At 34.6% G+C, this 14531-nt stretch overlaps 1 protein-coding gene across 2 annotated transcripts in view; it reads right to left on the reverse strand.

The window, feature by feature from the left end:
- The window catches only part of FER (FER tyrosine kinase), a 153003-nt gene that overhangs the window by 61878 nt on the left and 76594 nt on the right, over positions 1-14531 (reverse strand). For both annotated transcript variants that reach the window (XM_014877306.2, XM_088157412.1), the window contains exons 12-13: positions 9765-9968; positions 6284-6406 (exon numbers count right to left, since the gene is read on the reverse strand). In XM_014877306.2, the coding sequence (XP_014732792.1) occupies positions 6284-6406; positions 9765-9968 (327 nt within the window). The remainder of the gene's footprint in view (positions 1-6283; positions 6407-9764; positions 9969-14531) is intronic.

Raw genomic sequence — 14531 nt, forward strand, 5'->3', positions numbered from 1 at the left:
TCTACAAAGGAATATAAAAGCACAGCACTCATTCCTGTTCTTAATCTGCACTGTGTCTTTTGACCCATGAGAGCCCACATTCAAGGAAGGTTATGTGCTTGTCAGCCACATACTATGAAAATACCAAAAACTCAAGGTATTATCTGCATTAAAGTCATCCTGACTGCACTAGTGAAAACAAGAAGAATATAACTGGAGGACTACAAAAAGTTTACAACTCACAATCTTATATAAAATTAGGGAATTTATATAAAATTAGGGGAAAATTAGGCAATGTTTGAATTCCAAATATGGGGAAGAACTCAGAAACTGTAAAAAACCCCACTGTGGTAGTTCAACAGAAAAGCTGCTGCAATTATACACAATTCTAATACAATTTTTTATTGTTCTGTAACACAAAATTTAGTAAAATTAAATAATCTTTGATGAAAGATTAAGTAGTTTATTCTCTTAGGTACCAATTATCAAAAATCTTCCTCTAAAATCTTACATTTAATAATTTTCACCCCTTCCTAACAACAAACCTTTTGTTTTTTTAATAAGAAGGAATGGCTTGCTTCCATCTCTTGCTTCATAAATTTTACTTATTTTTTCTACTTCCTACTGTTTCAGTTGTGTTTGAGATAACTCATTTTGTTCAATTTGTGCTCCACATAGGAACACGGCATTCTACAATACTTTTATATTAAAATTGTACAGAAAGTAGGAATGCACATGCTGCCGGGGTTTCCATTTAGAATTTCAAGGACAGAGATTTTTCTTTATGAGATTGGTCAAAAATTACATTGTGTTTATTAAAATGAAATTCATATACTTGATAAAATCCATTTTTCTTCTAGGTTTGAGCATAATGCTTATACCCTTTAGGAGTGTTACCTTTCAATTTTAATCTAAACCTGATCATGGAAAGAGATACTAGAAAAACACGACTAACCAGAAACATTCAATAGAGCAGATATATATTGCCATGACCTCTTAAAAAAAAAAAAAAACTACCAGAAAACCTTGATCACTGAATATAAAGCAATCATTTTTACTCTTTGTTCAAGTAGCCTTATCTGCCTCGATTATTACAATGCATTTTAATGAGATTTTTTGAGACAATAAATCCTTTCAGTTTTGAAAGTAGTCAATATACCTGAATTTACACATAAATTTGGTTCAGTAGTTAGTTAACACAAGGAAGAAATTACACTCTTTTTTCTCTTTTCTCTACAGGATGACATATCATGACAAGTACAGGCCACCATTAAGGGTGACGCATTCCTTTTGTTACCTGACAGAAATATTGCAATATTCTCTGCTAAAAAATGTTAGAAGCAAATTATGTGACACTTCTCCAAATTCTGAAGAAATAAGAACATAAACGAAATGCATCTCTAATACTAAGACATGAAACTCTGCTTTTAAATGTCAATATCTCTATGCTACTGATTCACTTTGTGCAGATTCAATAAATACATTCATTTCCTATAAGTATGTATTTTGCATATTATAAACACTCAATTTTAATGGTGAATTCAATTTCCTTAAAAAAAATTGAAGATATATTTTGACATTTAAAAACACGTGTATTAGACTTCAACCACACCCAGAGGAATTACAGCTTTAGGCCAAAAACCAACACCCAAAGACTACAACCACCTTGCTTCTTGGTATTCCTACAGAATGCCTGGCCAAATTGGTGGGTATCACACAGGTAATCCAGAGTGCCACAGGAATCCTTTTTGGAGTGACAAATCTAGCCACGGTAGAGCTGCAGTAACTGCCTCACTCCCTGCTACAGGCTGCTTCTGCCTTTCAGATTTCTGCTCTTCAAGATTTGTCCTCAGGTAAAACAGACTCAAGATGATCTTTCCCACAGGCAGCACCATTGCTGCCACTGCTTCCCTCTGCAGCATCTTAATTGTCTCCAGCCATGAGACGAGCATCTATAATTGTGTGACAGCATTACTTTGTGATAAACTTGGCCTTTGTAAGTGTCCTTGTTTCTATCCAGTGTCTCCCAGCAGGCAGAAGAGCGCTGCTCTGAAGCTGAGACTGTCCCGCACCCTCCTCCACTTCCTCCTTATGTGCTTTGCTGGCCTGAGGGGTACACACTACAACACTCAGAGCACTGTTCTGCAACAGTGAACCTCAGCTTGCTTTGCTAAAATAAAACAACACCTCCAGAAAACCCACCAGCAAAAAATTAGCATCATGACAAGATTTTCACTAATGAATTTTCATTAAGAAAAATCTTTGACTTAAATTTCTAACTCTTCAGAATTTCTTTCCTTGTCTAACTCATCAATATATTCATAACTTGCAAGATCAGATCTGCAGAGAATTCTCATGTCATTTGCAAACTCATTTATCAGCATTAGAAACACTACTAATACCTGTCCTATTTTTTTCTTTCAACACTTTTCTTTCATCATTTATGATCCACCATTTTCCTATGTACACAAAATGTATCAAACCATATCACAGGCTTGTTTGTCACATAAAAATAGATCCAGAATTTTAAAATGATAGTTACTAGTAACAAACACATGGCCTAACTCACCTGACAAAGGAGCAGTTAATTTTGTTCCATAAGCTCAGAATTTGAATTAACTACAGAGCATCCATATACCATGACTAATTCAGCACTAGTGAAATAGTAGCAGATCTCCAGAGTGAATCGATTGGTGCTCAGAATCTGAAACATGTATTTAGGGGAAAAGCACTATTTCAGGCTAGATCTTTCCTGGTTCTGAATACTGAATTCCCTCCCATGAGCAGTTGTGCATCCTGGACAGACTTGCTTCAAAGGTGTAGTCATGATCCAAGTGAAAACTTTAATTCAGGTACACTTAAATAAAAATGGTATTCCTTATTTTTTTGAGTCTCTTTTCTAGCACTCAAACTGAGGTACATTCCAACTTAATACAGATTTTGTGACTGGTAAAAATTTGGTAAATTTGTGATTGGTAAAAAAAAAAATTATATATTTCAAGAAATCTATAGGTCAAAGATGTTAGAAGGTTAAAATGCATCCAGTATAGTTAAAACAGCATTTTTATTAATAAAGTCCTTGGGTGTGCTCTAAGTTACTCAGGGGCTCTATGTACCAGTCAGTCCATCAATAACAACCTTCTGAAGAATGTAATGTGCATTTTTTTCTAGGAGATTATAAATAAATATGAGACACTCTTCCATTAAAGAAGTTACTTGCAGATATCTTTTTAATGCCCTCAGTTTTTCTAATTTAAATCCTATTATTACAGAATCATTAAAATTCCAAGCAGGCAATTCCGTCTACATGAAATGGGACATGGGACAGGTCTTTTGTGACACAATTAAGCCTATTCCTTTCAAGGGCAACGTCACAGAAGGTGAACACTAATTTTACTAATACAGTAAAGAAGGATGAATGACTGTGGGAAGGAAGGAAAGCAAAAACAAACTAAAAAGCATAACTTTATTTTTTTGCTGTGAAGTTTGTTGTATTTAATTTTCAGTTTCTAAATAGGTTATTACAGGGACAGAAATTTGCATAAAAAGATTAAAGATTACATAAAATGACAATGACTGCTCTGCAGCTATAATGTGAACAAAGCAAAAACAGTCTTTGCAGATGCCAAAAGAACTTTAAGGAAATGATTAGACATCTTGGTAAGAGCACACGATGCATAAATTACCCCCAACACTAGGTGTCAGAGTGCACATGCTACTTCTGAAAACGACTTAAAATGTCTCCACTTTCCTACATGAAAGCCAGAGTTTCATGCAAATTAAAAAGGAAAGCTCACAACAGTCTTCTGCTTCATTCTGAAGTACTTCTTCAGAATACAGCAAATAGTTTTTATCAGATGGGCGAACTAAAACCACCAAAAAATTATCGCTCAAACCAAAACAATTTACATACCTTTGAGAACAGCTTCTCTAAAGAAATTCAAATCACGTAGCTAACACCCTTTTCAACACTGCCTTATTTGGCCAAACTGCTGATCAGGTAGTACTAAGTATACTATATATTGATTTTAGTTTACACTAAGTATTAGTAGCTATAGAAACTGACATTTCATAAATTCATGAAAGCCTACATGCAATCTATGTGATATGTATATTTAAAAAAACGTATACAATCAGTTTCCTGTCACTCAATAATTTCCTTAATTCTAACAGTCACCCTTTTCCATTACTTCACGCAACATATCAGAATGGAAGTAGAAAGGTTTACTAACCCCTAAAGGAAGTACTCTTGAATATTAAGACTGATGCATATCAGGACAAGGTAAGTCATATGAAAAAAACAGATGCAGCCTGTGGATTTTATGGATACGTGCTGGTTATTTGCATAATTTTTGGCAAACGTGAGCAGCTGAAGTAGTTGTGCACTGCAGCTCAGATCTACTACCAACTACAGCACAATCCTAGAGAAATACTATTATTTCCAGTAATTTTTAGTTAATACTAAACTTAGTTCATACTAAGACTAACTCAAGTCAAGAGGAGTGAACCCGCTTAATTCCCCCCCACCCCGAGAAGAAGAAAAACAAAAGGCCTGTTGGAGGTTAGGTTCCTTTTTTGTTCCTTCTCTTAGGGAATTTTCTCATTTTGTTGCTAAGAGACAATAACGACCAGGTGGGTACTTAACAGAGACAAAATAAGGTGCCCCGGGAAGATGGGGCTGGTTACTCTCTCATCTGAGAGATACCATGAGAACTGGGCTGGGAAATAAACGGCTGGGGCAGCTCCGAGCTCCCTCTTGCTCTCTCCGCTTCAGAGGAGAACGCTCGGAGCTGCTGCTTGGGGAGGAATTTGCTCCTGCTGCTGCTGCCGCTGGACCAGGAACGCCATTTGGGAATATACTTCTTCTACAAGACGGGTACTAGAAAAAGTATCGGCTACTGTTACACAAGACTATGGATAAATTGAAATTAACTCTATGAAAAAAAAAGATACAAAATGAAACAAAAAAGGCAGGAATAAGCAACTCCCTCTCTTCAAAATAAGCAACAGAGAATGAAGAGATACTGTTTTACAGATTATGTGTTTTACAGTTTAACAGCCAATAACTAAGATTATGTGATAATATACTATACTATCGTTTGACATTTGGTAAAACAGGGGTGGTCTCACAGTATGTACAGTCGGGAAACAGAAAAAGCATTACACATTTAAAACAAACGGTATTAAAGAGAGAGAAATTTGCAAACAGATTTTAAAAGATTTCGAGCTTGACCACCTCATATTTGTAGCTTAAGCTATTTATATCAAAAAGAATTATATTCACACATCAAAATTAATGTCCCATGCTTTCTCATGCGATCTAAAATGAATGTAAGCAGTAACTTGTGTTCAATGAACCATCAGTTTAGTAATCAGCAAGATATTAACATAATATGTGTATTTCCAATGTCCTATTAACAAAATTTTAAAATTATATAGGATAGATGAGTGCAGATTAAGTGCAATTTTGAGCAAAATAACATGCCGGTCTTTCTCAGGATTATTAACAGGAAGAACTAGGACCCTGGAGTAGGTAACTAATGGTGAAATACAAATTGTCATACTTCCTAAAATTTTGTTGAACACAGGTTTGAAACCAGTCTTGAAAAAATAAATATATCAAGAACAAAGGGCTTACCTATAATTAAGATGAAAAGATATAAGTGGAGTTGGCTTACGAATGAAATACCAACTAGATAGATACTAAATGCAAAACTGCTGGAAGAAGTGCAAGGAGACTCTTAGAAACACTGATACAATTTAATACATAGCCCTTTTTATTCCCACCCTGAAAGACTCTGCAATAGCTTCCTGATTAAATAGAGAATTTTTGTTTAAAATTTTTATTGATGCTGGAATATCAGAATCTTTTCTTCTGTCTAACTTATTTGGTGATATAAAACAGAGACAAAATGGAGCTGTCATAAGTCTTCCAAATTTCATGAGACCTTTCCCATTATATAAAAGAATTTTTTTACTTTATAGAAGGAAGGGCAATGAACTAGTACTTTGAATTACTCAGCACTCCAAATGTGAAAATGAAAAGTATGAGGATACTTGGTACGAAGTTAAATGCCATTCTTTCAAAATAGCAGAAATTCATAGTAAGAATCAGGATGGAGAGTTGTTTTAAGTGAATGTATGAAACAGAAGTGAGAAGCTTGAAAGAGATCAGTAACAGAGTCACAAAATGAACAAAAATGAAAAGTCTTCTGAGAAGATTCATAGGATCTTATTTAAATAATAACAGAAACCCCCCAAAATAATTGTCAGTTAAAAAAAGGTTCTAGAATGTATGCATTACCTTAACAACGGGATTAAGCAGAACAACACCCGACTTCTTCGTAATAACCTGCTTTGTTGTATAATGATGTTCTATGAGCTGAGGAATAGTTGGAAACCCAGTTCCCTCAAAACGATATTGATTCTGTAGGAGGCAAAATGAAAAATTTATTTCTCTATAAGCAATAGTTTGAACAAGAAACTGCAAAAGTGCTTTAACAAACTTCCTTCACTAGTAACAATACAGAATAACATGTACGCTTTTATAGAGTTATTTTAGATACCTTTTCTGACCTATTGAATACCACTTATATTAACGTAACTGGAATGATGAAAATGTTAGGAAAATGGTAAATTAATAAATGCAAAATTATTGCATCAGTCATTTAAGGGAATATGATAAAATAACGATTTAAACTCTTCATTTAAATAGATAGGCCAGTTAAAATCAAAATTACTACAGAGTGAAATAAAAATATTCTAAGCCAGAAAAAACACCAACTTCAGAATTATTTCTAAAAATTACGGCCAGCAAACTAAAAAATCTATAGGATAAAATAGACAACAAGAGATAAACAGGAAATAGATATCTTAATCTTATCTTTCTTCATTTATTGTCTCCTAAAATTAGTAAATCCCTGGCGTAGAGTATAGGATGCATGATTGGTCTTTATTAAAGAGTATTTATCAGGAGAGTCTAAACGAGCTAGAGACAAAGGCAAATCATACACAGGCTTCAAACAGAAACTGGGCAGGACCCTGCAGCTGAATGTAAAACATGATAAAGTCTCTTGCATTCATAAGATTCAGCATCTACAGTTAGAGAGCTTTTCCCACCAGGCAGTAGCTGCCATAAGCCAGCCTGACAAAGCAACAATGAACAAGTACTGCAATTTTAAAAACTCAGAGCACAGATGGTGATTCAAGTTCTCACAATAGGGCAATGAACACCTCTACCACTGGCATGCATTCTTTCTAGCCCCCAGGGCTGAATTCTTTGCATAGTGCATTCTAAATTAATTGTTTTCCTTAAGGGTTAAGCATTAACTTCCTGAAACATGTCATTACTGTTGGTAAAGACAGTTGGGTCATGTCAGCTTTTTTAACACTCACAGATCTCTATCATAAAAATGTTTTCATAGTCTTTATTGTTTATCAAATAGTAACTCAGCTTTGATTGACCACTAACACTAGTTCCCATTCCTTTCAAATAAGCTCCTTCATACTTCTGTGCTGATGATCCAAAAAACTTGCCATCCTGAGTCTTCTCAGCACAACCATCACTATTGCCTATTGTTTCCTCATTCCAGATCCAGCCACGTGCCCATCTGCTGCCATTTATGTAAAACCTTCAGAGCAGGCCAAACCTGATCCTTACTAAGATCACTAACAAAGAAAAATTTTAAAATAGCACAGCCTTAAATAAGCAGAACTGAAAACAATGGTAGCCCTGAACAGCAGCAGTAAATTTTGATGCTCCAAGTCGAATGATTAATTTATCACACACATAGTTGTACCAAGATTAGCCTTTAAAATAATAAAAGCCAGAGACAGAACACTTACACAACTAAAGGATTGCTGTTAAAACTAATGTCCTACTCTCATCTTCAGTATTTGATTCAGAAGAAAATATGGAGATCCGTTAACAATCCAAGAGTGTGGTTTGACCAGTCAGAGACCCAATTCCACACTGTTTATACCAGTATAAACAAACAAATCCTTTGTACTAAACTCTCCTTGAACTTGCCTACACAAACGTTCATGAATCCCTCACTATATGACCCTAACACTGCCAACAAGTACTTTCTAGAGCTTAATGAGCTTTTACTCATTCTCAGAAAATTCATCCCATAGGAATGCATACAGAGTACTGAACATCTTTAAGAAAAAAAAAAGTGTTAACTTCCATGATTGACAAGAAAATTACCACAAATTAATCCCAAGAGTAGATGAACATAATGCTCTACAGGTAAATGTACAAGCAAATAAATATCTTGACCTGACAATGCTAGGACTGTCCAAGCTAAGCAACGTTAAACAGTATCAGCCTTATATTTCAAATGTAACTTCTAAGAGAACGTACAAAATTATGGAGATAAAGATAGCTTGTTTTGTTTTGTTTTGGTGGAACACCCTTCTCCCCCTCCCTCACCTCCCAAAACAAGAGTCAGCTTACAGGTCTGCTCCAACGTAATACTTGGAACTTAGAATTGAAAGTCCAATCCATCTTTTTGAAGATCTACTTGCCACATACAATGATTTGCCCACAATTATTTCACTTAGACTGCATATATAATGTACATTTATTTCTGCTGGGCAGATCAGGGAGCACCAAGATTGTAAGATTCTAGGTACAGGTAATTTTACTGCTTCTATTTTCTCATTTAGTGCTCTGACACATCAAAATACTTTAAGGTCATAAAATCAAAATAAAATAAACACTGACTGTATGTTCACTTCTACAAGGAAAATTCTAGTTGAGAACTAATGAACACTTTCCAGCATGACAAGTGGGTAATCATTAATCCTAGAGAAGCATTCCAGCCTTTCTGAAGTTTAAAAAATATCACTGCTTCTCATTAAAAGGAAATAAACGAGGTACACAATATTGAGTTACCCCAGGCATGCTGCATCATCTGGGGATTCGGACAATGAAATTCCCTCAGTGTAATATGATTATGTGATTAAATTTGAGAATTTTTCTGTACATGGGAAACTTTATCACAAGAGACTGAAAAGACAGCAATACTGAATCAAAACTGAGAATTATTTGCTGCAATTTCATACTTCAAGAAAAATTTCTACCAATGTTATGTAAACTTGTCACATTTTGAATAAGTTCAAAATCATGCAAAGTAAAACAAAAATACATACATTAAAAAACCAAGCAATGCACTAAGAAGAATAAAAAGAAATACACTGTATAAAGGCAGATAATAATTAATATATTGTTCATTAAGTCACCAATTTTCCTCAGAGCAACAAGGAGATCAATTAGAAGCATACACACTGTGCGACATCCAAAAGTGTTTGTGTTATACTGAACAAGAAAATAAGCATCTCAAGCAACAGGGACTTCAATTCCCGTATGTATAAAAACCAACACAGATGACTTCCTTCTGCATGGCTGCTTGCATTTTTCAGGAATATGCAGTGGGATCTTTATAGTCCGAATTAGAAGTAGCCTACTTTGCACCAACTACAAAAATGAGTAACCAGATAACCAATAACCAAATGTACATGCATAAATAAAGAGTAACAATTTCCATACTTCAAAACATTTACAGAAATATCTTGGCTTTTCAGTATAAGACATAAGATACTGACTAACTTGATACTTCATACTTTTCCTTTGTTTCCCAAAACGACCATTACTCCTGACTCCTGCACTGATGGAAATACTTCCAACAGCTTTCATACTTTCACATAAAGGCTAAATCCATTTGCTATAGTAAGCTATGTAGATCCTAAATTGAATATTCAGTACTATATCAGAGACGTACATCAGCATATTGTATGATAAAGTGTCTCCGTTGTCCATCTGAAAACACAGAAAGGACATATTCACCAGGTTTCCCGTGGCTCTCTCGCACCAAGAAGTCTCCTTGCTGTTTTAACAGCTCCTGGGCTTCTATTCTTGGAATTGCACCATGATACCAGTCTTGCTCAGCCAATGGTTTCTCAGTGGTTGAGATTACATCAAAGAACTTGGGAAAAATATTAAAGAAAAATGTTACTATAATAGTACACTTTTAGAGTTTACTTGTACATGAAAAGTATCACAAACAACAATAATTTATGTTTTATGTATCTAAACTATGTATTTCTATTAACCAACAAGATCAAGGCTCTTACAGCTCTTACACTTGAACAAAGCATATTGAATATTTTCTTTTCTGTTTACCTGAAAAATCAATGTATCAAAAGCAAAAGTTAAGGGAATCATCCATAAAACCATATAATTTTTTAAATCTGGCTTGCTATTTCTCGTAAGCCATACTGACCAACTCTTTCTCACACATTCTGACACGGTATTCACAACTGAAAATTCATCATTTCTCTATCCAGACAGAAACTTCTCAGACACAAAACCGTAATAAATTCAGTCATTCAAAGCATATGAATTGGATAAACTGTTTTCATAGAATTTATCAACTGCATCCCCAATGAATTAATTATTTTGAGACTTTTTTCCTAGCATGTACCCTGTAGTGCAGAATACACACCTGGGTGTAGTGTCCTCATCAACTCTATGATAAGAGTTTCTGAAGACACAAAGATTGTATGGAATTATTTTCACTACAAGGAATTGGCTGCAAATGGAAGCTACTAGCTGTAAGTGGAAGTTAATGAGTTTTAATCTATGATTTCACACATTAATTTCAACATGCCTACATTATTTAAGAAAACAGTGAAGTAAACTTTATATTTTGTCACTGCCCACCTCAGATTTATTTGTTATGGGCAGGAAGGCAAGCCCTCATTTAAGTTCTACGTAATTAAAAAACATTGCCAGACCTCATTGAAATTCTCACAGCCATAGTGGTAGAACTCTGATATAACACAGTGCACATTGTGAGCAGAACAAATATGTGAATGTTCCCCAGCCTCCTGAATTGCACCTAGCTAACATCATGGAGATCTACATCTCAATGAAGAACAACAGATACAAGCAAAGCACGCCATTCTGAATTAACCTCTGCTATTGCTTTGCCCTGATAAAAACACAGGTTGGAAGCCATCTGTCCGTTTAAGGTTTTCCTCAGAAGATACTTAGATTACAATGCCTCAGCTAGTCCAAAAAATACTAGGAATGGCCTCAGACTCTCAGAGTGGAAATGAGCTGACCCAAGAACGGGAATCTATGCAGAAATTCTTGTTTCTAAATATCTGCAATTCTTTAGCACTTGCACAAATTTTTAGCTACTAAAAAATGTATTTGTTGGCTTCTGGTTGCCCAAGTTATACCTCAAAGGACTAGTTTAGTCCAGGATCTTGATGGAGAACATGTTTAAGAATCTGACAGACCCTTGTATTCTCAGACATGAACAGACACACAGAGAATCATCATGTATGAAATTCTCATCAATTAGAATTTCAGACCTGAGATTTGAAACAAGCACAATAACCAACAGGTTCATCACTGCAGTGCATGTGCTCTGTTACAGAGCCAGAGATAGGAGGGACTATGTAAGAAATAACTACAGCTTGAACACAAATTGCACAATTTTTAGAGGCAAAAGCTGTACTCCAAGGTTATGAGTCCATCAGTACAGTGAGCTGCTAAAAAGCAGATGTATTGATTGGCCAAAGAAAGTAGTCATATCTTTCATTTTCATTGACAGTTAAAATATCCCAGGTGAAAGCTGTCCACCACTGCTAAATGACATTATGTCATTTTCTTTCACAAATTCCTAAAAGAAAGAGAGAAGCTTTCAGAATGTTAGACAATGTTATTTACTTGAACATTTATTGCAAAGATGCTGAGACTGACTTGAAAGAAAACCTCTCCTATGTTCAGAGCAGCAAACCCTTTAACACAGGAGCAGAATCCTACTTGAGAGGGAATATTCCTAAGGATAAAAGGACAGTACAAGGTTACTAATCTAATTCATGGCCTTCACAAAAGAAAGTTTAAATAAAAAACAACCTGACATGAAAGTTATTTTACAGCTTAAGAAGGAAGCCACCAGATTGTAATATCTGCTTATGTACAAACTGGGTGCAGGCTGAGGCACCATTCAGACAACTAGGATCAAATACCAAAACAAAACATCTTAAGAGCCTTTATGACAGAGAAAGAGCTTATGGAAGGAAAATAGCATTTTAGATACAGATAACGATGATGTTGTCTATAACCCTATCATCAATTTTCCCTCTCTTTGAAATTTGATTGAAGTATTATTTATTGCTTTAGAAAGAAGCAGTCGAAGTTCCACAAAGTTTTCTCTGTTGGTTGTCCTTCATTCTACCTTATCTTTACTTTTTATCATACCAAGGTGGTTTTTCTGATGAAGTAAGTGGTAATTATTCTTGAGTGTTATTAAAATCGCATTATTTTTATCAACAAGTCTTCTGATTTCAATATATTTTCTCTATGATACAATATTGACCCTGACTGGCTGTAGAATAAAACATGGCTGAAGGCCTAGAAGAAACAGTACCAATGCAGGATATATATCTACTTTAATATTGATTTCAACTCAGTTTACCACTGTTAGGACTAATATTTCTACTGTATTTTATAGTTAGAATTAGATGATAGATTAGTCTTAGAGGAAAACAGAGGACGAATAAAAGAAGCTACCTGCACAAAAGGAAATTCCCACCTCTTTTCTTTAAACTCTACTTAAATATCAGCCAGCAAGTTTATATTCTAGACCTTAATGTTTTACAATCTCATTTGGGGGATGGATCTCTTAATCATTTGTAGGTACACTTACAGAAGGACACTCAATGATTCAACAGCCTAGAGGAAGAAATATTGCTTCCAGGATTTTTGTTTTTAATTTGGCTGGAAGGTAACAAATTAACCAAATAGTGCAAAAAGAAAGGAACTCACACTGCAAATTTCAACTCCCCCTCCCTCCCCACCTTTCCTTCTTTTTTTGCCTTTTTTCCCCTCAAGATTTCCACTTATTGCCATATTTCACTCATGGATCATTGTGTGGGACTGGTGGGTGTGTATTTATGTATTTATATATAAATATATAAATATTACATATTGTTATGCATTATTTATATTACTTAAATATATTTATATTACTTATGTATTTAATCACACTTTTTCTTCTACGAGGGGATGGCCTCATGTATTTCATCATGTTCCTCATGGATCTAGTACTGTCCTCTTTCCTTATATTGAGCCCCTTTCTCTTTCCCTGTTCAACAATCCACTAAAACATATGCTCTTCTCCAATAATAAAAAGAAGCAGTCCTCAGCTGCTTCCCTTATTTCAATCAAAAAACTGAGCAAACAGCAATGTGTTATTTCTAACTCAAAAAAATTGTATACTATTCTTGCACTTGCACTACCAATTAAATAAATAATAATGGGAATTATATTTTACTACACTAATAGTATGCTCAGTATTGTATTTTTGTATATATTCTGAATGCAAATGTTCAGTAATCCCGTATTTTTCATCTTTGAACAAACAAAACATTTTCTCAACGTATTTTTTGTCTCACAGCGTAAAAGAGTAGCACTGGCACAAATGAGAATGTAAAGCAATAAATTTAGGTTGATAATTTGAGACAATACCCTATGGAATATTCTGTCTTTGTGTACCTGGCTCATTCCCACATGCTAATAATACACTATATGAAACAAGCATTAATTCCACCTATTATCCTATAAACAACAACAACAAAAAAATCTTACAAACAAAAGCAGATGTTTGTGTCAAGCTCAAATGTCCCGTACTAAAAAAAATATACAGAAGGGCAGAAGCTGGCATTCATGATGCAATTTGTTCAGACTCTTCATTCAGAATATTCACAGCATTTCATTACTGGTACATGAAGGTTACCCTCCCTGTTGTGTTTCCTCTCCTCATATGATTAAACTTATATCTCTTGCTGTTGTAGAAAATTGGCCTGCGTTTTGTCCAAGAAAAACTACCTGAATCCTTAGCCCTGTTTCTTTCTCTTCAAACTACACTTTTTTCCTTTGTAACTTCTTACCTCCTCATTCTGAAAGCATATATAGAATTTCAGTGTCAACACAGAAAAAGTAAAAACTCCTGTCCACTTTTAGAATGGCATCGTTTCCCTATGACTTCTTTTAGATGACATACAAAAAATTAGTCCTCTCTAATTCATACAAACGAAATTCAATTTATCCCACCAAATAAAAATACTGGACAGTGTTTTTAATACAGCACCATATTTAAACCAAGATATTGCTCCATTTCTGAAGTTTTAATGTATTTAAAAATTAAATACTTAGAAACACTTTTAAAACTTTAAATACTTAAAACAAGTAATTTGAAAGCAGATCACATTTTAGACCAGACTGCATGAGAGGATAAGTACTGGTCCTTTTCCAAATCTGCTTTGAGATCCGTTTTTGTCCTGGTCTATTTAAGAAAAAAAAAATAAAAATTATTTTTGTTAATATTACTTTATAATACACATTCAATAATCACTTTGAATATTTTGCTGCTGGATAATAAGTTTTAAGTACCAGTTTATATATTTAGCAATTGAGCATGGTTGCGTAGTTGTCAGCAGGAGACAGCTGATCACATTTAATAGCTAGGTACTAA

Source organism: Sturnus vulgaris, chromosome Z (genome assembly GCF_052056855.1).
Source record: "Sturnus vulgaris isolate bStuVul1 chromosome Z, bStuVul1.hap1, whole genome shotgun sequence".
Taxonomy (NCBI): Eukaryota; Metazoa; Chordata; class Aves; order Passeriformes; family Sturnidae; genus Sturnus; species Sturnus vulgaris.